The sequence below is a fragment of the Oncorhynchus keta genome, chromosome 13, assembly GCF_023373465.1.
Source record: "Oncorhynchus keta strain PuntledgeMale-10-30-2019 chromosome 13, Oket_V2, whole genome shotgun sequence".
NCBI classification, from domain to species: domain Eukaryota; kingdom Metazoa; phylum Chordata; class Actinopteri; order Salmoniformes; family Salmonidae; genus Oncorhynchus; species Oncorhynchus keta.
Window position 1 is genome coordinate 44,876,079 of NC_068433.1, and position 27,919 is coordinate 44,903,997.

At 41.8% G+C, this 27,919-nt stretch overlaps 1 protein-coding gene across 5 annotated transcripts; it reads left to right on the forward strand.

Moving 5' to 3' along the window:
* The first annotated feature begins 10,200 nt into the window (after positions 1–10,200).
* On the forward strand, positions 10,201–27,844 carry LOC118376190 (transcription factor GATA-3-like). 5 transcript variants are annotated; one of them, XM_052460287.1, is made up of 6 exons: positions 10,201–10,349; positions 16,120–16,474; positions 17,856–18,389; positions 20,930–21,075; positions 23,064–23,189; positions 26,340–27,844. In XM_052460287.1, the coding sequence occupies exons 2-6, from the start codon at positions 16,237–16,239 to the stop codon at positions 26,619–26,621; spliced, it is 1,326 nt and encodes a 441-aa protein (XP_052316247.1). In that variant the 5' UTR covers positions 10,201–10,349; positions 16,120–16,236; the 3' UTR covers positions 26,622–27,844. The 5 variants fall into 5 exon arrangements, with proteins under 5 accessions (XP_052316247.1, XP_052316249.1, XP_052316250.1 ...); XM_052460286.1 differs by lacking the exon at positions 10,201–10,349 and adding an exon at positions 15,550–15,968; XM_052460289.1 differs by lacking the exons at positions 10,201–10,349; positions 20,930–21,075 and adding an exon at positions 21,135–21,175 and having other exon boundaries at positions 15,547–16,474.
* Positions 27,845–27,919: the final 75 nt, after the last annotated feature.

Sequence of the window (27,919 nt, forward strand, 5' to 3'; positions counted from 1 at the left end):
TACACGTGAGAAAGGACAGGCAGACTTTCTGTTCTCTTTGTTGCTGTTTTGATGCACAGTATGAGCTTCATATGTGTCTGTTGTTCAGTCGTTCCCCAGTCATGAATTTAGCACAGTAACATCACCCCCATGGCATGACATCATGTCCCCATAGTAACCCCTGTCCATACCCCATTCACATGTGGTTCTAATGCCCCTCTGTTCTACTGGTTATTACGTAATCACAAAGAGATTCGGACAAAACCAGGCCTGAAAGCTGTGAGATTTTTGCAATAGGATAACAGAAATCAAAGGAGAATTGTTGCCTTTTATTTTTCTGATGTTTGTTTGGTTATTTCAAAGGGACCACTTTGACCGGTCCAGACAGAAGGTAGCAGTTTGGCCTTGTACGTAAGAGGAGTGATTAGAAATGTTTTCCACATGAGTTGGGTACAGTAGGTGATTAAGGCACAGCACTGGCACCCGGAACCAAGGGCCCTTGCAGGGCTTCTCATCATTAAAGATGGTGTTTTAGCAGATTTAAAGAAACACTTTATCAGGCTTTCGTATCACAGTTTGTTCCTGGTATTTTATATGAGTGGAAACGACACCATAAAGTTAGAACAGAAAATTGACATTTCTGGTTAAGAGAAGGAATAAGGTTTTGGGGGATATATCTACATTGTTCCAGTCTTAATCTGTCCCCTCTCTCTCTCTTGTTCACTTTCTCTGGTTCCCAGGTCTCCTCTCACTAAGATATCAGGCTTTCATCCCTCTCATAAAAGTGTTAGTCTCCCTCATTGCAAGGTGTGGTGGTGAGTGCTGTGCTGGTGGAAATCATAGGATGAGGTAGTGGATGAGGTAAGCACCAACAGAGAATGTTATCGTGTTAGATGTAGTCTCTCTCATGTATCGGGTACATTTTTACAGGCACTTTACCTGTCCCTCCTCTCACCTACGCTCTTACAGTATTCCGATTGCAATAATGACAGCAGAAGTCGTAGTAATAGTAAAAATAGTGATAGTGGTTGTGGTTATAGGCCTTTATTTTAAAGAACAGATCAGTATGCCATCCAGGTCCTATATCTGGCCACGTTGACAGCAGCAGTTTGGGTTAGCAGTCCCGCCTAAAGGCAGACTTAATCCTCAACTCTAACAACAGAGCTATATGATGCTGGCTCGGCTTTAAAGTTCACTTCTCATCCTGTCCCAGCCTCGGACAAAAAAAAAAGCTAATATTCTGTTTTATCGAACACCTGTTGTTTTCATTGGAAGAAATACAAGGCAATTCTGATTGAAATTAGAGAAGATAAGAGCAGAGCAATGTGGTAATGAGTAGACCTCTTGAGTCAATATTCAATAGTAGAATATCTTCTCTTTGAGTTGATACCTCTCTCATTCCTCTGATTTTTTATTCACTGAAATATACCCCTTGAGTTTTGAAGAATATGACTGAAAGTATGGCTGTCTTGCCCTATCCCATGAATCATGAAATACGGTTTGTTCTGTGAAAATATCAGAAGGACGTTTTGAATGTATAATGATGTTTTAAATAGCCCTAAATTCAATCTCACGGAATATTTCTAGTTATGAAATCTTATTACTCTACAACTGGCATGGCATTTCTGAAACCGATTGAAATGTCTAATAAGCCTACGTAACACACTTTACATAATTATTGCACTTAAAAAGCCCATAGCTAAATTAAAATATAATACTTGAACATAATTTGATTGCCTTTTTATTGAAATGATATACTTTTATTTGGGAGAGATAGATAAACTGGATATGACTTTGCTTTGTCGATAAATGTCGTTAATTCTCTTACTGCACTCTTGACTTTTTGATTGTTTTACTAAATTCAAATGAGACAGTATTGGTCTTTTATTTAGAGGGACAATGGTCTATTTCAGTAGCAGAAGCCATTATCCGTTGGTAACCTGTAGTTGTAGCTCAACATTTCTACACAAAGCAAATACGCAGACACATTCACAAATATGACTAATTAGTTTACATGCCATTTCCATCCCGTCTGTATAATATTCTGTAGCATATTTAGACAACAACACGCCCCCTGTAGGAATCCAATATTTACACACGACCCTACTGTAATAAGAAATAAATCGTTTGCATCTATTGGATAGCCTAATAAAAACAGAAACTACATCCAACAGGGATGAATCTGTCTTTAATCTCTCTGATCTATGTGAAGATTTGATTGATTGATTTTTATGTCTGAAAATGTCAATGTTGATACACTAACAACGTAGGTCTGCTTTTCACTTATCTAAAGCTTCTTTGCTTTTTAGAGATCGCAAAAATGTGCACCACAAAATTGTTCAACAACAGTTATTTAAAATATTCCGTCAGTTTGTGTTTTATCCGCAGTGTGGAGTGGTACTGTAAACCACACTTGGGCGTATCGTCTGTGTACTTCCACTTCACCAATTGTTTTAAAGACAGGCTTTCAAAAGCAATTAGAAGTGATGTGAAACCGGGGCAGTTGCATTTGGAATATCTATTTTAAATGCATTTAATTATTTAGCGTTTTTTTATATCCAGCCTAAAGCACCATCTGCAATTACAATATTTGCTAGTTAAGGAATGTTTGCATATCCAATAAAACCTGCCGGATGTGTGTGGTTTAATATAAGCTCCCTCATAGGCGACATGCAAACTTTCTTCAAGAATGTGCAGGAGAGAGATACTTTATTAACCCATTACTATTTAACCAAGGGCATATGAACATGTCCTCGTAGTTTATTCGCTCAAAGCCGAATTATTTGCAATAACGTTTGTTTTCTTCATTTGAACAGATCCTAAATGCGCTTTTGGGTGTTAATGGTCTTTACGTATATGTTATCTTAACTTTTTCAGGTTGGCCACTGATTTCTCCAAAGCGTGCACTTGACATAGAATAGTGATGCTAGCATATAAAACTGTCACATTTTCTCTTATAAAGACTTTGGGGGAAGGCTACATCAGTGGATGTCCATTCAGGGATGGTGTCAGCTAAGAGGAAGGCCAGGTGAACTAGCAGGCAGGTGATATGATGAGTTGATTGGGAAGAGAGAAGAGGGGAGGGAACAAGATGAACTGTGGCGCTCCTGTTCAGCCTTTACAGCATTGGAGCTTGGCGAGGTTCCCATTGGACTTCTGTCTGCTGATTACATCGATAAATAAATACATCGACTTAATCATCGCCTGCAACATTAGGCGTAAAAACTTCCCTGCGAGACGGATAGCGCGCATTATCATGCTCTCCTGCATGACACCGCAGCACTCGCTGGAGCCTATAGCTTGTTCTATTTCAGCAGTAACCCCAGAATCCTGCAGAGTGCATAATTCCAGAGGGGAAGTAGAAAGTCGATTTAAAATGTCAAAATACCGACTGCGGGTGTGTGTGTGCGCGCACACTCTATGCAGTATTTTTGATTGAAAGTGAAGGAATTTCTCTCTGCAGCGGTATTGGGAGGGGCGAAGGGGGAGGTAGGTGCATAAAGGCACCTACCTATGCGGGGCCAGCCTCGAGCATTAGAGGGTGCTTTGATCAGAAAGGCCAGTTCATCTTCACCCTTCTCGGGGACTTCATCAGATGCTGATGTTGGTGCGCGCGTGCACCGGTTCCCCTCTGAAGAGAGAAAGGGAGACGTGGGGGGAAGAAAGTGTCATCATAAATGTGCGTTGGGTTGTGGATGACTTTGTGACGACCTCTGTTGCAAATGGGCTATGCATGCGGAATAGCGGCCTCCCTCACAGACATGGAAATGGCTTAGCCGCTATCGCCGTCGCCCTGGTAACCATCTGAGTCCCCATCTCGCGGAGAGAAATGAGTTATGAAAAGGCTAGAGTGAAGCAGGGATTAAACATGATCCCGGGGACTGTGTCAATCAAAAACCAACTCACAAATCTCACTCTTTTTTTCTATTACAAAATTGTGTTATGAAAAGCAGCATATATTTAGACAGGCAAAGGTGCCACCGACCTTTTTATATTTTTAGGAGCTTGATAATGAATTGGTGCTTTAATAAACCAATAGGCTAAAGAAGAGGAACTTTAGGTTTAAAAACGATTCCATTTTCTTAGAGCATTTAATGGTGGTCGAGTTTATATTTTAATTATTTAAGGCGATGGATGTATTCAATTACCCAGATTAAATGCAATGGATATTTTAGATTAGACACATTTCTCTCCAGATTAAAGGGGTTGTTCATCATGTTGTATTCCAGTGCGTCATGCAGTGCTTCTCCAGAAGGCTATTGTGGACAGAGCAATGTAGATCCTAATCACATGTGTACATTTCCAAATTCAATGTGTAGCCTAAGTAGTTAAGATAATGAGAGATATAATGCTCTTATACCGGTTCTCCATTTCGATATATCGAATATCAGATACATCGCGAGTAGTTATATTTACCAATGATGCCGCTCACCTTTACCTGAAATGGGGGACATAACAGCTTGTTCTTCTTCTGCATGGCTCATATTCACAAATGGAAAGGTTATGAGTCTAGCACACTGAGTGAATGCTCTCCTCCCCAGCCTACTGTTCGACTACCCGCATTCCACCGTGCCATGCACACATTACCCAGCCAGTAAGAATGAGGGCAGAGTGATAAGCAGAGCGAGGGGGGGCTGAAGAAAAAAAACGTTCCCAAATTGGCTTGACCTCATGCTATTTGATATTTTCCTATTTGACAGTCATTTAAAGGCGCGCGGCAGCAAAGCAGAACGCGGACAAGTCCGGCCTGAAACCGAAGCCGTGTGCGCGCGGGGGATCTGGAGAACCCGATAGCTGGGGACTTACACCCTCCAAAGGCTTTCGGGACACTTTAGCCTGGCTCGCTCGGCCCTGGAGCGCCAGTGAGTCGCCATGCAGGGTGTAAACGTTAAATGTTAGCTATTTGTTCCATGGATTGTGAGGGGGGAAAAGTCAGTCTTTCATTCATTCTTTTTTCTCCCTCTCTCTCCCTCTGTCTTCTCTTTCAGACTCCTCAGAACCACACAAACAGCCATTGACTAAGCGGCGTAGGTAGCCCCGTAATAACGCTTAAACGAATCTCCCACAATTAAGCAATGGATAAGTTTTTAAAAAGGGAGAATGGAAGAATAAATAGGAAACGGGATGGAAATATTTGTAATCGTTGAGATGGTATAGACAAAGGCTCCTGACGCGGAGGAATCCCGAGGTTGTCTTGCTATCCTTGCGTTTCCTTATCATCCTGTGGATAAATATTGGTATATCATAGAGGAACTGGGGGCCAGTGAAATCCTATAACGCATTGTTTTGATTGTTACAATAAACAGGTGATCTACATCAAGATATGTGGCTCTCTGTATTGGAGCAGGAGGATCCGGCGGCGTCAATGTGGGGGGTCGGGATGGGAAGGATGCTCAGAATGAAAAGCCATTTTGCGCGAGGAGGTTAAGCGACTGGCTTTTAATAAACGAGCCCTTATTAAAGGATGAGTACATTCCCCTGCAGATAAAGGGCCGTTTTGCATTGTGCTCGTTCCCTCGCGGGAATATTCCTCCTAACAGGCTGTTTGTCTCCAACTCCCCTGTCCTCAATCTCATTAACTAATCCACCCATCTATATTATCTACCCACCTCGCCTCCCTCTTTCTCATCTCTGTTCATCTCTTTCATTCACAACACCCTTCTTATTTCAAAACAAACACAACATTTAAAATACAATTTTCTCACACAATGCGTGAGGTGATTTCCCATAGCGTTCTATGCAATAATACGCTTAATTTTGTTCGCTTTGTCCCCAAACACCTCACCGTTGCAGCCCTTCGATTTGGCCTGGGTAGATCCATGCAGGATTACTGCCGCGTTATTAGCCAGGGCCCGGGTGCCTGCCTGTCTGCTTGAGTGTCAGGCTGCCCATCTATCCCCTATGGCGGGTGGGTTTGTTTGCGATGGCGGCCTGTCTGAATATAAGACTGATAAACATCTGGGGGGCTTTGCCAGGACATTAGAAAATGAGGGATCAGAGAGACATTCAGAGGCCCGGAAAAATACAAACGCGTAATGAGAATATAAATTAAATGAGAGAGACAGAGAGAGAGAGAGAGAGAGAGAGAGAGAGAGAGAGAGAGAGAGAGAGAGAGAGAGAGAGAGAGAGAGAGAGAGAGAGAGAGAGAGAGAGAGAGAGAGAGAGAGAGAGAGAGAGAGAGATGCTCATCAGCTAATTACAGCTGCAAATATGATGCAAATGTGTCCTGGCAAGGCAGTGAGCGTTCCCGTTAAAACATGCACCATCCAGATATCCGATGCGGGCAAAGTGCCAAATGGCTACAAAACAAATTTCTTTCACATGATTATTATTATTATTTGAATTCAACAAAGATAACCCAAACCACGGTCAATTGCTAGTTATCATTATTATAGTTAGGTATTAGGCTACCATCATATTCTTATTAGAAAATTAGCTGCTAGCTACTATAGCTAGTCCTATACACTGTGTACAGCCAACTTTGCCCATGCAGCCCCCCCCCCCCACCCCCCACCCCACCGTCATAATTTCAATAGGGTGGCATACTACCCAAGAACAATGACACCACCGTGCCCAAGATAATCCCCATCCAGCAATTACAGTCCCAACACATTCAATGTTTACACCCTGCTACATGCCCCGTTTTCCAACTTATAATGATGAATGATATTTCGCCTAGGATTAATCATAGAAAATTAAAAATCTCTCGGAGGTGGTTAGATGGAGAGGTGGAGGGAGGGAGGTGGTTGTGGGGGAGATTCGTGAGAGAGAGGGCGGGGGGCTGTGTGAAAACAAATTAGCTTCATCGAATCTTTTTAGATGCAAATATTTTGTTATCTCCACTTTACTGCACTGTTTTCACTGTTTATGATTAATTATCTCTTCTTGGTGAAAAATAAATCATGCAAAATTAGGATCTCGCTGGCTCCACTGGCTAGAGCTGCGATGGCAGGTCGATGCTGTTAATTCCAGGTTGAAACTGACACACTAATTATGCTGCAGAGTGGCGCTGGAACACTAGGAGGCAAGATTATACCTCTGCAGTTCTATTTTTTTTTATCAGATCCCCCTTATATTTTACCAATTAAAAATCGTAAAGGCATTTCATTGCCCCGGGATAAAAAAGCAGCTCCTCTCCTAACATTGGCCATCACTTTCCCCCATCAGATTCATTGTGATGTATTAGATGCAATAAATTATCCCATGTAACAAAACATGGCGAGCTGAAAGGCTGGTAATCTGCAGAGGAGAGATAAGGATTCATTATTCCAAATCATTATGAATCCGGCGTTGGCTGTGACTTCTTTCTTAATCAGCTTCTGTGATCCTGGATACGTGAAGGGAGCAGATAAGAGAGGAGTCGTTTATAATTCTCCCCACCTCGGCCTAATATTTTAAAATAAAATCGCAGGGAAGAAGAATCCGCCGTATATTAAAAAGAACAACAACACTGGTTTACATTTGGAAGGCGCACAGGAGGAGAATAATAAAACACATGGAGAAAATAAATAAGGAAATGCACGAAACACCGTGGCCTATGGATTTAGGAGGCGTTTTGTCTCACATTAACGTCACCCTTGACATTTGCACATAAGCAGCAATTGGCTATGGTTGGCTGAAACCTTAAGTTACAAGGTGCCTTTAATTGGGATAGCTTTGAGTGTATCTATTTAGACTGATCAGGTACGGACATTAGCCTTATCTGGGTTTAGTAGGCTATACATACATGCTATTGTGTGTAGGTTCAACAACGACAATAACACAACAATGCGATGTGTAGCCCAATGCAGATAAGACCAATATGTGCATATATATAATCACTAAATGTAATAGTTGATTGCAAAAGCATGATACATTCCAGTGGCAACGCGCAAATGAAAATCTAGCTGAAAAGGTATCCAAACAATTAACTTGGACGACATGTAGGCTGCAAGTGTTTAAACAGGCCAGCTTGGTCTATGCTGCCAACATTAATCGGGTTATGAACATGATATCATAATCCCTCATTCTATCTGCTGATAAGATTCATCGTTATAAATACCAAAAAGGGGCATAAATAAATAAACAATGCGCAAAAACACGAATGTGTACCCTACTTGCATTATACCGGAAGGTTTACGCTCAGCTGTTGTCAGCACACGCTGGCACGCAGGAGCTCACGTCAAATTCAACATTAATCACCCGATTTCATGCCATTACTAGAGTGCACGCGGGAGAGAAGAGGAGTGTGACTTTGGACTTGGCCGTGCTCGCTCTCACAGACATCACTGGACCAACAATGTCCCCAGAATCAAAATGGAGCCTCGTGAAGCTGCGTGCCTCAGAAAATCGGAGAAACACCCCACAAACATGATCATGGATGCTTAATTTAGAATTCTTAATTTATTTTGCGTGTCAAATATTTCTGTTCTGTTTGCAAATGGTTGATAGGAGAAAGGGGGATTCATTTTTTTCCTGTCACATTTAATTATATCCCTACAATGAATGAAGCTAATTAATTCTTCAGAGATGTTATTTCTTCAAACGTTAATCATATTTGTATTGCACTTACAATAAGTCATAATCATCTACGGAATATACAGCGATTTGACCTTTGTTTTTACTATATCGAAGACATCATTTATCATCGAAACATAATTACCAACACCTTTATATTGAAATTTGAAGTCATTTATTTTTTAATAAGCACTTTATTTACGTACAATGCAAGCATATTAAATCATTTACATCTGGATGTGTTATTTTGTAATTCTATTAAAATATTGACATACTAATTCTATAAATGAAAGCTCTTGTTGCCCTGAAAACATTTAATTAGTCATTGTTTTCGAAGACTCATTTTTGGCTGGTTGCTTCCGTAAGTTTATACATCGACGCTTGTGCCAATTATCTTTAATTTATTACCTTAATTGAATTTCTTCTCCAAAGATAGATTTTGGTGTGATCAGTTTACATTTTCCTTCACAGTCAAGTCGCAACGTGAGATATCAAGCCTCCAGCATCAGCAGAATTGTCTCGCGCTCTCTCTCTTTCTCTCTCTTTCTCGTTCTCGCTCTCTCTTACTTTCTCTCTCTTTCTTTATTCATTCATTTTAGAGGAGGTAGACGGAAGATGGATCAGTTTTATTTGGTGTCTATTTCAAACATGGTATCTGTGTAAGCAGATATGTGGGTGTATGTTGGTGGATAGCCTATGACATTTTTTAGTTTTCACAAAAAAGATGTAGGCCTTTTATTAATACTTTAAATTATATTATTAAGATACTGTACATCTATAGGCCTGAATGACATTTTTTTTACACCATTTGACACATTTAATGGGGAAATTCAGTAGGCTACAAATATTATGGATGTGCACTTCTGCAACTTTATTTTAGAAAATGTGTTAAATATCAGTGTTAGAAGATCGAAATGAATAGATTAACGAAGGTACTTTATTTCTGAATATTTTAAAAGAAACAATGTCCATTAGCTTCATCATGAATACCATAATCCTAATATCCATTGGTGACGATGCCTATAGTAGTATAGGCCTATACCATAGTAAAATATAGGCTTACTGAGCCTATGTCATCCTAACAAAAGAATATTCAGAAGTGTGTTTGTGTATATATGTGTGTGGACGCGCTTACTTGAGTACCTCTTTACACATATATTGAAATGGTCGATGACACGCAAATATTGATTACTGGGAGCTGCAATCAAATACGATTTTTATTTTTCGAAATTCACGCATACTAGACACAGATAGAAATAATAAGCAATTTAAAACATGCCGTGCTCCGTGATTTCTAACGCCCACTATACCATCCCATGATTAGTTAGCTACAAGGCTAAGCTATGGGCTACTTTGACAGTGTTACCTACCGATGCTAAAAATACGAGCCGACCAAATACTACAACAGCTACATGCGCCATAAACAGCAGTCCACCTCTCTGAACTCATAAAGTGGAAAAATGTCCTAATAGTGGTCTATGGGCAATCGGTTAGAATAACTATGTTTTTCCTCCTTAGACTCCACCGACCCGGAAGAGCTCTGATCTGAATGTACAGATGCTTTGGTTGGCCTGTAGGAGTGTATGTGCGTGTGTGTGTGTGTGTGTGTGTGTGTGTGTGTGTGTGCGTGCGTGTGTGCGTGTGTGTGTGTGTGTGTGTGTGTGTGTGTGTGTGTGTGTGTGTGTGTGTGTGTGTGTGTGTGTGTGTGTGTGTGTGTGTGTGAGTGACTCTGGGCTGAGGGCGCGCGCGCCTCGGTTTTTTCCCCTACGCATCTCGCTCTCTCTAAATGCCATCGGCGCTTCGATCTCCATGTCACTCTTTCCTCACATCTGCAGCCGATCAGAAAAAAACGACCGCGAACCTCTATTCCACAGGTCAGTAAATATTTAGATTTCTATAAAGCAAGTCTGTCTGTCTGGCTGTCCTTCAGCGAAGAACACAAAGTGTAGCTCTTAAAGGTACATACTAGTTAGTCCCTTCCAGCCTCCCTCTGTGTTTTCTGTCCAGCCAGGCGTATGTCCAGAAATGAATTGATGAGCAAGTTTGTTCCATGACTTTAAAAACAATTTTCGAATATAGCGTTTTTGTAGTGCATCTTTAGGAAAAAGGCACACATGCTTTTTGTTTAGTGAATTGCAGAGGCCGGTTAAACAGCTCCGTTTTCTAAACATGTGTAGAGCTTTTCTGCATGTCTGTCAAACAGAAAAGTGGTTAAAAAGACACACGCGACGCCATTGTTGTCTCTTATGTTTTTACTGTAGCCTATATGTGTTTGGCTGCGTTTGTAACAGGCGTTTGGTTAGTGGATATTCAGTCTAAAGTAGTAAAAATAGACATACTGTAAATAGGCTTTAGGTGGTCTTCAATAATCGTTTTAACAAATCGTTCCTTTTTTCGTTTTTCACGTTTCCAAATTGCTTTGGAATTTATTGCAGTTAACGCACTAGATTCTGAGAGTATTTTACCTACCTCGCGCCTCCCGAAATACAGAGATGAAGGATTTTAATGATCTATTACCACCTGAGTTGGTGACAGGCAGAATCCCTTAACCCATGAAATTGATCTGATTTACCTCGCCAATGGGTCATAAAAGAAAGGAGTTGGATTTGCTGAGGCTGCATTCCCCCTTTCCCATCACGTCTGTGGTCGATATGGCTTGATTTGGAGATGAGCTGTTTACATAGAATGAATAGGATACGAAATTAAGGGCATCACAGTCGCGCTATCATGGGCAGAGCTCGAGCGGTTATTTGCATACAGAGCTCAGAACGGGCTGGGAAATCGCGCGCCGTTCTATTGATTTATGCTGAATGCTTCCCCAACAGCTGTGTTTTGGAGATAGGGAGGCTGGCCACTCACATAATCACGAGGTGGGTTACCTTTTAAATAAGGATACAATCTGCCTCCAATCTCCAAATCAGACCACGACAGAGATGGACAGCACACTGAGTGTGGCTTGAAATGTTCTTTGTTTGTGTGTTTATGAAGTTCTCAAATGATCTTAGCTACCTGTCGGATTTATTTAGACGTGTTTGATATGTATGCTGATTAGCAATAACACTTTGTTATGTAAAAAAGGGGTGAACAAATTCAACAACTGTCAATGGATTTATTTGGTAAAATACGCCATAAGAGCACTACATTTGATGTTGTTTAAAGCAGAGTAACCGAAAACAGTAGCATCCAAATGGAGACGGTGTGGGCCTGGCGATGCCGCCGTTAGAGAGAGGAGGTGAACAGCGATCACACGGATAAGCATCTCTCTCACTCAATTGACAGAGTACCTTCATATCTTTTTCTTGTTACTGAAGCTAAAGCATTACCGAAAACATAATCTGTACTCGAGGTAAAATGTTCCAAAAACGTTTCTCATTTGAATCATTCTAAGAAATACACCTAATTTTTCAAGTTTCATTCACACCGAGAATAATTTCACGCCCTCGTTTTGGTTCTAAGAATCTGAACTGGTTCACATAGTTAATTGAGTACAACAAGAAGCGTTGTTCTTGAAAAGATCAGAGAATATTGTGGCATTTGTCATCTTATACCTGTAGCCTATATTTATAGGCTATATGCCACACGCCCCAACTCGAGGTTTAACATTTTGTCATGCATGATATCGTTTTGAATTATTTGAAAATGCCTGTTTTCGGTCTATTTAAAAATATATATTTCAGCATATATGAAAAGCATTGTTATTATTATCATTATTAATAATAATAAATAGCTGTTCGTTGATTACATTTAAATTATCCTGTAACACACACATGAAAGTCCGACTGCGTTTCTCTCTCCTTCGCTTTAAAAAAAAAATGTCTCCGTCTTCATCAAGATGATAATAATGTATTCCAGTGGTGACTGGAGTGAAGTAGCTCCAGCGGGTAGAGAGAGTGCCGGGCGAGGCCCGCTGCCGGAGGCGGTGTCCTCTGGTTCACCCTGGATCCGCGCCTCGCGGCTGTTTGGACAGCTTTACCTGCAACATTAGAATGAAACTGTAAAATCTAAACCCATCAAAAGTCTCCTAAGCCAGATGCCGGCACTTTAATTAAATTTCATTTCTGGGCCTTCCCTGTTTTTCATCTGCCCCAAAACTGGGTTACAGTGCAAAGAGCGTCAGGGAAGCTTGCTTTGGAATGTGCTTATCTCCCTGTTTTAATGATGATGCTTCAATGGTTGGACACACATATATGATCAACCAAAAATATATTTTAAAAAATGTAATAGATACAATTTATAGTAATAAATTGAATAGCCTATATGGTATTATCAATATGCATATTATTATTATTATTATTATTAGTAGTAGTGGTAGTAGCAGTAGCAGTAGCAGTGGGGGCCTAGTAGTAGTGTTATTATGATTATTATAACTATTATTACTGCTATTATTGTTGTTATTGTAATAACATGTATTATTATTATAAGACTATAACTACCACCTAATAATTACAACCTTGGGAAATACATTTGTCATAATTACAGTTAGCCTGGGGGGGAGGGGGGGCAAAATGTGGACACAGTAAACAAAGAGGTGCTATCTATAAAGTTCATCTCACTCTGACAATGAAATAATCCAGCGCTGTCTTAAATTCTCACCCTCGGTGAAATGTGTGGCGTCTTCTGATTTTAATCAGCGTTCCCTGACATAATCGCTCACAAATGATCTCCCCAGTCTTCTGCTGTGCCCGCCACCAGGCAAAACTACCAGCCATCATACTACCACCAACATTTATGAATCAGACGCCGTGTAGTAGACTAGACATCTGCTTTTTATTTGGTTTGTTTTGGTTATTTTATCACGCACACACAGACACGCACGCGCACTCACACACACACATCCCCCCCCCCTCCCCTTCTGCTGTGACAGTGATGGGGATTTACAAATGACAACTTTTAAAGGGGACCAGTTTTTATTCCACTCTCCTTCCCTCTTGACACTGAAGCTTGGGAAATCACGCCTTGAGAGATGTCCCACTCTGTAAGCTTCCAGGCATCCAGACAAGAAACAAAAAAACAGTATCAGGATTTTTACATTTACCGTCATGTGTTGCCTCGGAGCACCTATAACGCATAGCCAGCCTACTTGGTGGATAATGGAGCGCGATACTTTTCAAGAGGATAATTACACGAGTCCGTTGACAGCTCGACAATGGCGGTGAGATTGTTCGATGTGAGGCGGTACAGCAGTTTCCATCCAGGTTCAGTCTCAGGTTCGCTTGAGTGAGACATGCTCTCTGGGTATCCTGGAGAGGGATAAAAGCGTGCTTTGCCAAATCAGCAATATTTCTGTTTCTCACACATGAACTCCATGCACCCGACTGAGAACGGCTGTGGTAAAATGCACAACCTCCAAAAGACTAAAAGGCCATCTACAAATATCACAAATGTAGCTACCCTATTCTGTAAAATAGGCCTACCTCGTTGCATAAGATGGATGTGGCAGTTATTGTTGTGGTCATGCTCTGAATATCAAGTGCTCCCATGGAGACCCTGACTTTTTTTATGTATCATTTCCTTCGTGTCAGTTTGCATTCGTGATAGTGCACTTTGGAAAATGATATGGTATCGATTTTTATGCCAATGCAAGGCTATTAATATAATCTTCTTTTTCTCCCCTTGTAATGTCTGTGTGCATACAACTCACTATACGATTTCTTTTTTTTTATGCGTAATTAACGCCCAGCATACCTGGTTACAGAATTGTGCTTATAAATGATTATAATTTTACTCACTGGAAAAGGGCGCGCGCATTTCCTCTCCAGAACAGCCTGCGCGCTCTGCTCTGCTTGCTGAAAGGGTTCATTTCCTGGCTGTTTACTCTGGAGATGACGTCACGTCCAGTGGCGTCGCAGAGGCTGCCTGTGTCAGTACTTTGTGCAGCACCTAAAAGAACAGCCCCCTATTATACAACGACATGCTGCCAATCGGAGAGTATGGGGTAGCCAAACCGGGAATTAGATACAAAATACCTCCCCACGGGGCAGCCCACCCCTCCCACCTATTACTGTGCAATCAAGTGGAACAAGGCGAGAGTACACTGCAGCATTGATACCTGACATTGGCATATGGAGTAATTAGATGATCTGGTCTATGGTGTCAGTATGAATTTATTGAATTAGTCAATTCAAGATCACACACTATAGAACCAATGACTGCATCCAGTCACATTTGATGCAGTCTTTTTTAATTAATAATGACATGTCAGGGCATTTGCTGTTTGTCTGTCTGTGTGTTGGGGGAGAGACTAGAGGTCTAATACACTGGGAAAATACTCTCTCTCGCTCAGTCTGTTAAAGTCAACTGAGGAGCCAGGCAGTAATGCAGTGGAGTGTTTTCAGACTGCAGTTCAGCCGCTCTGGCGTCCTCGCCCGCCCTTGCTCTGTGAAGCGAGGAAATCAGCCCAATTTGGGGAGTTAAGTCGTAGCCTGCCGTTATAATAACGCGCCTGTCACCGCGAGAGGACGCACTGTCACAATTTTAAGGAAATGGGCGTCCCACAACCTGCCAGGTTGCCACTGGTTCCTCGTTATTGAGCAACAGGCTTCACTTGCTGTCTCTTTCTATTTATATATATTTTTAATGACAAGCCCGGAAATATTATTGTGGCCAGCAGGATTAATTGATTCAGATACTGCATTAAAAAGCAGTCTACTTTAGAATAGAAAATAATACATATTTAAATAGATGTGTTGTTTTTAATGTTCTCAATGAGATGTGCATTTAAGATGTTCATATTTACATATTTAGTACAGTCTATATGTTCATATTTCGTTATAAAAAATGACTTTATTATGTGTTATAATTTAGTTATAATGCACAATGCATTGTGTATAATGGGCATGAAGGCGTTTGTGTACCGGTATTTGCTTTCAAGAAAGATCATCTGAATATGAAATTAAATGTATTTACTATTGGTGAGACTCTTGCAGGGTCTGTGAAAGAAAAACCCTTGCAGCAGTTCTTGGTCATCTCTCCTGGCCCACAATATTCAATTAGGGCGAGCAGGGCAGGCCCCTCCCCCACTGATGACACTGACAGACCCTCCTTAAGTTGCGTCGCGCCCCAGCTGTCTGCAAGCATTGAGCTGCCTGGCGCCATCCTGAAAGAATGCCTTCACTGTAAAAAAAAAAAAACAGAGAGAGAGCGAGAGAGAGAGAGACATACACACACTGGGACGGAGAGAGTTCAGAGAGAGCTAGAGAGAGTGGGTGAGAGAGCTAGAGAGAGAGAGAGAGAGAGAGGGAAGCGAAGTAAGCGGAGAGGGTTGCCGCTGCGCACAAACAGAGATTTGATCTGTGAGTTCGGTGCTAGTCAGTTTGCACTAAGCCACCTACTGCAAACAAGGCTGCGTCTAAACATATACCTCTGCAACTTGTTGAATCGGCTTTATAATATAGAAACTTTGTCAGGGAAAAGTTTAGGAACTTTTGAGTGGGACTGGATACGACCTTGGAACTATTTATGACATCATTCAAGTGAAACATTATTTTTTGAATGTATGTTTTGAACAATTTTATTTGATTTATTATATGGGCAAATTCACATTAATGTGAATCCCTGCCAAATAATCGCATTTGAATAGACTGAAAATAACAGCATAGGGGGAACAACGTCATTTTTAAATACATGTTTATTTTTCATCTCCAGGTGAACGAAGTTAACGAAGAAAACTGTGGATTAAACAAAGCAGGAATTCGGACAGATTTTTTCTTACTTGACTTGAATCTGTTCACCCCGGTGTATATGAACGTTTGCTAAAAAGCTATGGAAGTATCCGCGGACCAACCCCGATGGATGAGCCATCACCACCCATCGGTGCTAAACGAACAGCATCCCGGCTCGCACCACCCGGGCCTCGGCCACTCGTACATGGACCCCTCGCAGTATCCCCTCGCCGACGATGTGGATGTACTGTTTAATATCGACTCACAGGGCAACCACGTATCTCCATACTATGGGAACTCAGTCAGAGCCGTCCAGAGGTATCCACCTCCTCCTCATAGTGAGTACTGCTTCATTACGGGTCTTTTTAGGCTACTATTAAATTAGAGACATCGACCTCTTATTTCATTGTGGTGTGGTCAGTTTTAACTCAGATAGAGCTAACTAATTCGTCTTCAGATGGTTGTGCATTTTAAAATGTCTGAACCGAAGTATTTGTCTAATAGGTTTAAGCCTCAGCGGATCCTGCTAATTAAAAAAATGCGAGGGCCATATGAAACCATGCAGTCCTCTGTTATGTGTGGCTTACCTCTCTGGCGGTGTGCCTTTGGTTTCATATGTTTCCCGTTGTGAGTATAGGTCTGTGTTATAACAGTGAGTAAGACCACTCTGTTTCATTGTTCTACTTCTATGTTCAGTGCTATTTTAGAACAGCGACATCAGATATAAGAAGGGAAGGTGCTAAATATCAGTCGAGCAATTTGAAATCAATGACAAATGTTTATATTAAACCAATTAACGTGAATTACAGATGAACCACACGTTACTATTGTCAAATATGACATGTCATTTTGTGTCATGGTTAATATCATTAAAATATGTTACCTAACGAATGAATGTGTAGACCTACTTCACCACACAACCGTGTACATTTCATGGCAGGTAAACTATGAGTTATCATTTAATTATAGATATTCTTGGAGAGAAAATAACTGCGGAAGAGCAATTGGTTTAATGTATTGACATGACTTCCTGAACGGAATAGTGAATCATGACCCGTTTTCTGTAGCGATGCTTCCTATGCTAAAACACCACTGTTCAAACCCTCTGCACTGACACAGTCATTCAGGCCCTGGGTTTCGGCTCGACCAAAAAAATACAGCAGGCTGGAGTCAAGAGGGGCAATTTGGGTCAGATAATATGTTGTCAGGTGTGTAGGCCTGGTGTGCAGTTTCATCTTGTGTCCCCGAAGATTGAATCGCGAGTGAGGTTTTACTAAAATAGCGTATGTTTAAAAAAAAATGTTTTCCATGATCGGCTTTCCTAATGGAAATAATCAAAAGTCTAAGTCATTGTAGTTTCAGTTCCTCCACTGGTAAAGCACATCTGAATTCACTCATATAAACAAGACCTTGTAATATTTATAATGTGTTGTTTCAATAGAACGTGTGACTAAACGTTTTTAATTGACAGTGACTGAGGTGCACCTTTAATTTGTCACGAAGTGATATTATTGTGTAATTTTCATAGCAGGCCTAGATCTCCATGGCGATGTCAAACTTAAACCAGCAAACATGTGAGATATTGTTTAAAGTCAACAAAATGATCATAAGGGAAAGTGATCAAATCGTGAGAGTAGGCTAATTGAATGTAGGCTTATTGTAATTTTCTTCATCGAGAAAAATACTGACACAGTTCTATCATCCTATTTTCTATTACAGGTAGTCAGGTGTGTCGCCCCTCTCTACTGCACGGCTCTCTGCCGTGGCTGGACGGGAGCAAAGCGATGCAGCACCACAGCACTTCCCCGTGGAACCTGAGTCCTTTCCAGAAGAGCTCACTGCACCACGGTTCCCCGGCAGGTCTCTCTGTCTACCCTTCGGCGTCCTCCTCCTCCCTGTCCGGGGGCCACTCCAGCCCGCACCTCTTCACCTTTCCCCCCACTCCTCCGAAAGACGTGTCCCCGGACCCAGGCATCTCCACTCCGGGCTCAAGCAGCAACAGTCGGCAACAGGAGGAGAAAGAGTGCATAAAGTACCAGGTGTCCCTGGCCGAGAGCATGAAACTGGAGTCTCACAGCCGGAGCATGGCATCAATCGGAGCTCAAGCCTCCGCACACCATCATCACCCCATCGCCACATACCCATCCTATGTCCCCGAATACGGCCCAGGCCTCTTCCCACCAAGTAGCCTGATAGGTGGGTCATCTTCTAGTTATGGTTCCAAAACAAGACCAAAAACAAGGTCATGTTCAGGTAGGCGTGCATTTTATTATATTACCATTTGATTTCACCTTAGAATATATGGCATTGATGACATCCAGGTGTAATCCCAATGTACCCGTTTCAGAATCAGGACCTATTTTCGTTCTTCACACAAAAAAACGATTATTTGGGGATATTGGCATGCCATGTAGCTTTGAGTGACAGCCAAGGCCTTTCTCCAGGATCATAGAAAGTCAAATGCGTCTCAAAGGGGCTCATGCACAAGATTCGTTTGAGGGGAAAATACAATAGCAGTGCCAAGGAAAGCACTTGGCGGTAATAATAATGCAAATGAATAATAATAGCAATAACAACAACAACAATAATAATAACAATAATAATACATTCTAAATAATGATAAACAAATATTGCATGGATAGAGTCCAGGTTTCTATCGCTACATCAATTTGACTGAGTAACGCTTTTAATTGGGGACGTTATAACGTTTCTATATGTTATTAGGCTACACAAACATCTTTAATCGCATTCAATCAACACCCTTATTTGTTAGAACACATTGCTTTTCATAGAAAGCAAATTATGAGATTGAACGATTTTCCACTTTCCAAAGCAAAGGAAACGAGTCCTGTGAACGATTAAACAGCCTTCGTACCCTTAAATCAAATGAGTTCAGAATAGTTTTAAGCTGTGCCTTAACCAGATCTGTTTTCAGTTGTTCTATGTTTCACATAGGGAAAGACAGAGAGGCTAAATCTGTGACCGCGGCCTCCATGCCGGAATGGCTGTCTCGCGCCAGTTTATATGTTTAAGATAATCCCATTACTGTCAGACTGGTGCACGCGACAGTTGTATTGTTTACGCAGAGCCAGTAATAACTTTGATAGAGTCCGGATGCGGGGCTGCATTGAGAGGGGGTAATCACGAATGAGCACTCTCCGTGGCAGAGGGGCACGACTGGCGAGGCGGAATGTTATCCAAGCAAGTGGGGGTAATTAAAATAAAAGGTTATTCAGGCTCTGCTAGAACCAGTTAACTGTAATGAGATTAATATCAGTGCCACATAGCATTTGGAGAAATATAGAAAACAGTGGATTAGACGATGCATATCATCAGGCTTATTCAATGCTGAATAATATTCACTTATTACTACAAAAAAAAAAAAATTGTGGATTAAGTATGTGTGTGCTGTAATATGCGTAAAGATACATCCTCTAAAATGAATCTTAAAGAGGCTATCTATTAATGAGGTCATATAATAGAATGTGTCTACATTGCAAATTTATAGTTGAAAATAAGTATTGGAGAAAGGTCGACTCTGTGGTCTTCTAAACATAAACCCCGGTACACGCCTTGCTATTTCTCAGAGCCCTATTGTGGAGTGGATACATTTGTTTAGCTGTGTTAGCCAGACTCCACTATAAAAACACTATTGATTCACAACGTCCTCGGTGTCTGCTGAGGTATATGGAATGTCTATCACATCTAACAAGGCAGAACCAGAAGTGACGCATATAAGTCTCTGGAGAAGTGGAGCGATTTTTGCAGTCGAACGGGGAAGTGCGGGTGAGGAGAGGCACATAGGCACGGCACAGCGCAAGGCCTCCTCTCTATACGCGTCTATGCTTTCAAATAATCCTGCCGCGATGCTCGGTTGTTTTAGTTTCAGTGGCGAGGCCAAATATGCCTGGGGATCAGGAGACCCCCTTAATGAAACTGTTAACGCGCCTCTCACCTGTCGGTGTCACTAGAGAAGTGCCAGTCAAACTCAAATGCTGTTTTGGAAAGACAGTGGTCATTCCAATCAAATAAACAGGCCTACATATGAATGAATTCGCCTGTTTTACAATAACATATTATTATTGTTGCTATACACCACTGTGAAATGAGAGGTTGTGTGTGTGGGAGAAAGAAGAGGGCACATTTTCATCGCAAAAACATGATTGAGTCCATAGATTATGCACGCCCTTTTCTAAAGATAGGCTATCAGTTTGTATTAATATATTATGTATATTATGTATATTATGTATTTATATTATGTATATATTTGATGAAATGATGCGTGACCTCATTGTGACAGTAATCGACCATAATAGACCTGCTTTATTCAATGATAGTCAGATGTTTGTATGATGTCAGACGTCTTGTCTGAGGTCATTTTCGAAACACTATGAATTGGAAAATGCCTTCTAACTCCAGGGTCAACTGTTGATATCAGTTGTAGCCTAACAGAGGCTGGGCTTTTTTGCACTTCGAATATTCAATGCATTGTTATAGGCCCACTGTATTATTATTACCATTATTAATAGTACTAGTAGTAGCAGTAGTAGTAGTAGTATGTTTACTGGTATACTTGGTATACTTTGTATTATTATTACTGTGTACTATGAATGTTATGCTACTATTATAATTAATTATTTTGTGTGATGACATTTTCTACGATGTTTATAACAGCCTTTCTCCCTCTTGACCTTAGGGATCAAGTGTTTCAGATGTGAGATGCTATGTTTAGTTTAAAAGGGGCGAACTGATCTCGGCGCTCTCTCCATGTTGTGTATCGTTTCTGCTTTCAGAAGGTAGAGAGTGCGTTAACTGTGGAGCTACGTCGACCCCGCTCTGGAGGCGGGATGGCACTGGTCACTATTTGTGTAACGCCTGCGGACTCTATCACAAGATGAACGGGCAGAATCGGCCCCTCATCAAACCCAAGAGACGACTGGTATGTCCCTGCCACTTTGTATTGATGACACTTCCGTCTTTCTCTCTTTCTCTACCCAGGAAGAAGTGTTAGCTGCAGGAAATTGACTCGCCAAGTGCAGGTCTCGAATTCTTTTAGATATACAGTAATAGCAAACTGCAGATTTATTATTACTATTGTTTTGCATTTTTTAAAATTATTTGCTTCATCAATTATTATTTTTCCCGCTTTAATTGCCCTACTGTTTGATATTTCTTAGAGGGACAAAAATAGGAGAAAATATATTCCTCTTATTCTGCATTGAGGCAACTCGAAAATATTCCATCCAAGTCCTCACTGCCCGCATAGAAATAATATCTGCAGTTGACATACTGTAAATGGCATACTTAGAATTGGACGTTTATATGGTTTAGATGAGAGATATGGGCTACCATGCACCCTGCAGTATTTGGAGAGGAACCCCCTGAACTTTTGAACACCAGAAAGCTATAGAGCTCTATAGAGCAGTTCCCCTATCTCCCTGCATGGTTAGATAAAAGCGAACACTTTCTAGGCAGGGGACGCCTCGCGTGGACTACTCGTTTAGCAGCCAGCCAGCTTCTTTCTGCTCTAGCCTATATCCCCCTTCTCTCTCTAATGTGAAAACCCGACTTCCCAGGAAAAAGCTGCCGGATATCTGAGCAGCGCAGATAAGTCGCTTTTAACAACATAGCCCGCTTCCCCAGTCTAAACATGAAGGGGACCGGGGACCGAATCAGCGCAAGGAGCGGCCCAGGGCACGCAGGAGTCACGACTCAAGATTGTTCTTCTCAGAACTCAGGGAATCTCTGCAGAATGTTCAAATACTGAGGGAAAATATTAAGAAAAGGAAAAGAGAAAAGAGAGAGGGAAGTGTGAAGAAGAAGTCTGGCAGGAGATGGATACAGTGAGCTCCATTTTCCAGTACACAAGCAGTTTATTTTCGCGTTAATGGAACTCAAGATTGGTGTGCAAAGCAATTACATTATTTAAGTCACGCATGAACATGGGTTATTAGACCACCAGATGTAGATAATTGGAAATCCCTCCGAAAGATAGTGTAGTGCCTTTTGTTTAGCCCATTCGGTGTTAACGGGTACTGTGTCCTATTCAGCCATCTCGTCTATCGATTGGTTTTATAGATTATAACATCAATGTCAGCTAACTGGCGTCTGAGGCAGGCATTTCAACCCATGGGAATGTAGAGTCCTCTCCCCATGCAAGTCGAAACGTATCTCTAATGTAAATCAGGGCATTAGCCGTCCCAATTTTTAAAAACAATTTTCTGTAATTGGCTAATAGGCAATGTGGTCGGTATGGCGATATTCAAGCTTATATTGCGATATTTAAGTTTACCATCTTCATCCACAAGCATATAATTTTGTCCATTTTATTCATTAGCCATGTCAAATTGTGAATCCCCCTTGACAGCTCAACATGATTGGCTATGTAAAAACAACAGAATAATGATTATTTGATCTTGCTATGCACACATTGATGATTTAACATATATTTTTCCTCCCATGGGAGGCTGGAGATTTGTTTTAAAAATACATAATTCTGTCCGCCATCATGCTCTCACCGTAAAACGAATTGTAGTTTATTTGTATAAACTGTTGAGTTTCATATTTAAACACAATGAGCAGACACTATCTTACTGTTACTTAAGCACTTAGTCGTTTTAACGGGGAAATGTAATCAGATTTAATAGGTCCCATTTCATGCCACTGCTTTTATGTAATCTGTAAATATTTACTCTTGAGATGCGCTTGTGCGCATGATGCTATTTTTAGTCTCGAGTCAAAGCAGCGCTGTTTTGGAATGTTGTCTTTATTTTAAAACTAGTTGCAGAAAGTTGATAGACAGAACTTTGCAGAAAGCTATATGTTAGTAATGTATTATAATAGCATTATAAATGCAACATTTGGTTTGATAACCTAGGAAAAGGCCTTATGACTGATATGCATTTTTTAAAATCTCCTTTTCACCAGTCTGCAGCAAGACGGGCAGGAACATCATGTGCAAACTGTCAAACAAGCACGACAACACTGTGGCGGAGAAACGCAAACGGGGACCCGGTGTGTAACGCTTGCGGTCTATACTACAAACTGCACAATGTAAGCAAAACAACAGCCTTTACATTATAGTAAGATATCTACTAACTTATCTAAGCATGTGTCGTCTTTCATATCCTTGCTTTTCTTCCTCATTTTTCTTTCTTTTCATTTATTCTCTCCTCCCTTTTTTCTGTACATTCAAAGCTTATTTGTAATTTCTATAGTTCTTGAAATATTTATCGCAGTCGTCCCTATCGAGAATTGTGGGGGCACAAGCGATAAGAAATATAATTCATATGATTTATTCGCAGTAAGTCACATGTACGAATATATGAATATATGAGAGAGACGAATTAAGCCGCGTGCTTACAGCTTGGCTTTTGAATATTAAGAGCTTAATTAAAATTCGATTAATTTTCAGACCGATCTTATTTCAGGCCTTTTGGTTACATCCGCGCCAGGGACTTGGAGTCCCCCTCTGACCACCAATCCGCCTGATTCGTTTTGGGGCGTGCTGGTTACTGTCTCATCACATAATTTCACTTCCTCAATCTGAGGACCCCCAGGACCAGTTCTCTCTCTCTCTCTCTCTCTCTCTCTCTCTCTCTCTCTCTCTCTCTCTCTCTCTCTCTCTCTCTCTCTCTCTCTCTCTCTCTCCCTCTCTCTCTGTGCAGTTAGGGATGACTTTCCACACACACACACACACACACACACACACACACACACACACACACACACACACACACACACACACACACACACACACACACACACACACACACACACACACACACACACACACACACACACTGCAGCAAGACGAAGATCTGCCGCGTAATTTATCTAGCTGAACATAATAATATTATTATTATTAAAGTTTACTTATAGCCTATTCAACCTTCACATGAGAGAGCTTGCCCCACAAAAACCCTCCAGAGTTTGTCTGATAGGGTATCCCTTATCCTCGCGCTAAGGGTGTAGCGCTAAGGGTGTAGCGCTAAGGGTGTAGCGCTAAGGGTGTAGCGCTAAGGGTGTAGCGCTAAGGGTGTATAATAGCCTATCCTACTACACTCGCTTGTCACGCAAGTGCTCCCTATTAAATATTTTCCCTATGTTGGTTTTGGCAGATTCTTTAAGACTGAAGAAAACGATTTTTACTCAGGTTGTCAGGGAGAATAATAATATTTCCCAGTTACATATTATCTTTTGAAATGACCCGACCCCTGTTTAATTGCAACATTTGTTTGTTTTGGTTAATTCAGATTTCTGTTGGGGGACTACTCACTTTGAAACAAATTCCACATTTTACATGGAACATTATATGAAGCCTCTCTCCCCTCGTGCACAATGACTCCTAACCTGCACAGTGGCCACAGTGGCTGCAGGTGACAGCAACCTAACGCTAACCTCAGAGACCTTGATAGCCTTTCCAGTTGGATATGGCTGTAGGCTACAGTAAACGTGTATGGACATATTTATTGGATTCTTGTGACTTGTTTTTGTTGCCACAAAGATGTGACAGACAGTGTTGACACCCAAATCAGTTTTTCCCCTCCTTGACAATGTGAATCAATGTTCCTCAACGTTCACTGATGTGTGAGTCAGGATGTTTGCAGTGTGGTCAATCTAAGACCATTGCATAAGGTTTGTGGTTGTTTTCAGGTTACTATAGGTATGGGGAGAGGATATGAGGTTATGTATTGAATGCTCTGTGGTGGTCACTGAGTAAAGCTCTGAGTGTGTTGTGTTTTGTTTGATGCAATGGGGCGGAAGCCCGAAAGGCCCAGGCTTCCTATGTGAGATGCATGGCATACATTTGAGCATCAAAGAGCATAGCCTGCCTGGCCAGCTTTAGTTGGGCGAGCTGCAATTCAACGCCTAGCTAGCAGCTAGAAACACAAAGAAGCCCTTCGCTTTTCCCCGACGTCGTGTAGAGACAGTGAAACCACATCACTCATGCGCCGTAGATCTTTGCCCTTTGCTAATCATCTGGGCCACTCTGTCCTCAAATATAGTCAGCGAAAAATGCCATTAACGTCTCAGAGAAAGTGGCAGAAGTGAGGCGGTGTGATCCCTGTTCCCATTTCTCGGGAAAGCCGTCCTAAAGATCAGGGAGGCAGCCGGCCTCATCCACCTCTCCTTCATAATCCTGCCCTGAGCTGGAATTCCATCATCCGGCTCTCATTCCCAGCTAAAACCTGTGCAGGAATATGGCAGCTCGGGCTATTTTGGCCAGCAGATGCCCATGCAGAAGGCTGCGATGGAGGGTTGAGGGTAGAGAGGCGGACTTGGCCGGCGACGATAGTCGTCATGGCCATGTGTCTCATTGGTTGGCTGGTTAGGACGGTGGCTGCCAGGCTCTATTTCTCTTTCTCTTTCTTTCTCTCTCTCTCTCTCTCTCTCTCTCTCTCTCTCTCTCTCTCTCTCTCTCTCTCTCTCTCTCTCTCTCTCTCTCTCTCTCTTTCTCTCTCTTTCTCTCTCTCTCTGTCTCTCTCTCTCTCTCTCTCTCTCTCTCTCTCTCTCTCTCTCTCTCTCGCGCTTTCCCTCATTCCATCTATCTAACTCTCTCTATGTCTTTCCCTCTGTCTCCCTCTCCCTGGCATGGCAGTAGCCTAAGATCCAGCCCAGCTTAAGGGAATCAGCATTTAAATCCAGCCAAAAGTGGACTCACCCTGACACACACACACACACACACACACACACACACACACACACACACACACACACACACACACACACACACACACACACACACACACTACTCCCCCCGCTAACAATGGGACAGACACATTTATTCTATAATGGGACTCCATTACATATCACAGTGTCCCCCAAACCCTGAGCTCGATCTCTTTTGAAATTAGAAACCTATTTGTGTCACCCCTCTCCAATTTTATTTGTTTTGTTTTTTGTTTGTTGGTCCAAACGCATTGACACAATTCGAAATGCGCTTTCCAAGATACGAGTGATAAACCAAGCTCAATGCTTGGATTTGTATTTACTTTCTTTGTTTGTCAGCGTTTTTTCATCAAAGTCCATCAAAAAGCACGAATGCTGCTCTTTGATATTTCGGCTCAGTTCTACACTGACTCACATTCCTATTTCTGCTCCTTCAACTTAAGTAACTCCTTGACGTCACTTACCTATAAAATATGAATATTGAATAACGTGCTTGTTTTAACCCTGGTGCATTAACCCCATTTCCCCCAGATCAACCGACCTCTCACCATGAAGAAGGAGGGCATTCAGACCAGGAACAGGAAGATGTCCAGCAAGTCGAAGAAGAGCAAAAAGTCCCACGACAGCATGGACGACTTCTCCAAGAGCCTGATGGAGAAGAGCAGCTCGTTCAGCCCCGCCGCTCTGTCCCGCCACATGTCCTCCTTTCCCCCCTTCTCACACTCCGGCCACATGCTGTCCACCCCCACGCCCATGCACCCCTCCTCCTTCGCCCCTCACCCCCACTCCAGTATGGTCTCTGCCATGGGCTAGAAGAGCCCAACGGTACCACCCACCTCCCAAAACCCCTCAATCAACAACTACCCCCCCCCACCATCCTCTTACCCCCAGTTCTCTTCGCTTACCTGAATCCCAAGCTGAAAGACAACCAAACTGCTCCCTGCTACCCATAACCAACCGCTCTGCTCCATCACCAAGCCTCCTATGATCTGACCTCGGTGTGAGGGAGACAGGCTTTATGGGTCCTTGCATTTGTTCAGTTGTCTCTTTTTTAATCTTTATCAAGTGTATCTACTGGGATCCTCAAAGCCTGGCAGACTGACTCACTGACTGTGGTTTTCCGACTCCTGGGAAGACCGTTGTTGTTCTCCGGCCTGGGAGAAAAAAATCCTGAAGCTTCACCCACTCACTGACTGTATCCTCCCAGCTGATAACCCCCAATCCGGAATTCCATTTGTGTGCAAAAATGCAATTTTTCATGGAAAAGGAAAGATGATAAACAAACCTTCCCACCCTACTTCACACACCTGTATGACAGCCCCCCCTACCCCTGAGCCGTGAGAAGACGAGAGGAGATGAACTTTGAATATATTTGTACAAATTGTATGAAATACAGTACATTTAATGAAGACTTTTTAATTAAGTAAAATGCCCCTGGGCAGCTAACGACAGAAGGGTACGAGTCAAGGCAAGAAGAGACACTGCCGCTGGAGAGTAGAGGAAGAGAGGACGCCTCTGCTTCCTGGAGAGTAGAGGAAGAGAGGGAGGAGAGGAAAGGACAGAGAAAAGGACAGGCCTTCACTTTCGCCTGCTGGAAAACATGTTTGACGCATTAAGCTTCTAGAGAGTCTATTGTTCTGACTGCAGGCGTCTCTTTTTTGGATGTGCTATAGGTCTCGGGCTGTTGGTTTGTGTTCACATGCTAGCACATACACACACATATTGACATATCATACTTTCACATACACACACAAACACACACTGCCACATTGGATCACCTGAAAGACTTTCTTCCGGTCCACAGATTATATGCATTGTGAAAAAAGTTCCTGTATTTGTTATTTGTATGTATAATTCAGAGTACCAAAAATACGAAAGAAACAAAGATGTAGAATTATTTCTTTATGTTATGCAGACTGAATGGTTGTAAAAGTTGAATAATAATCACTAGTGTAAAAAATGACTGCTTTTTTGTTTCGTAATTATTATTTTTTCTTTGAAAAGAATAAACTAGTTTAATCTCTGTTGACATGTTAGCCTGTGGTTGCGATACTTATTTAGTTCTCTGGTGCGATGTTATCGTGTGATGTTTGACACATCGTCACCCCACC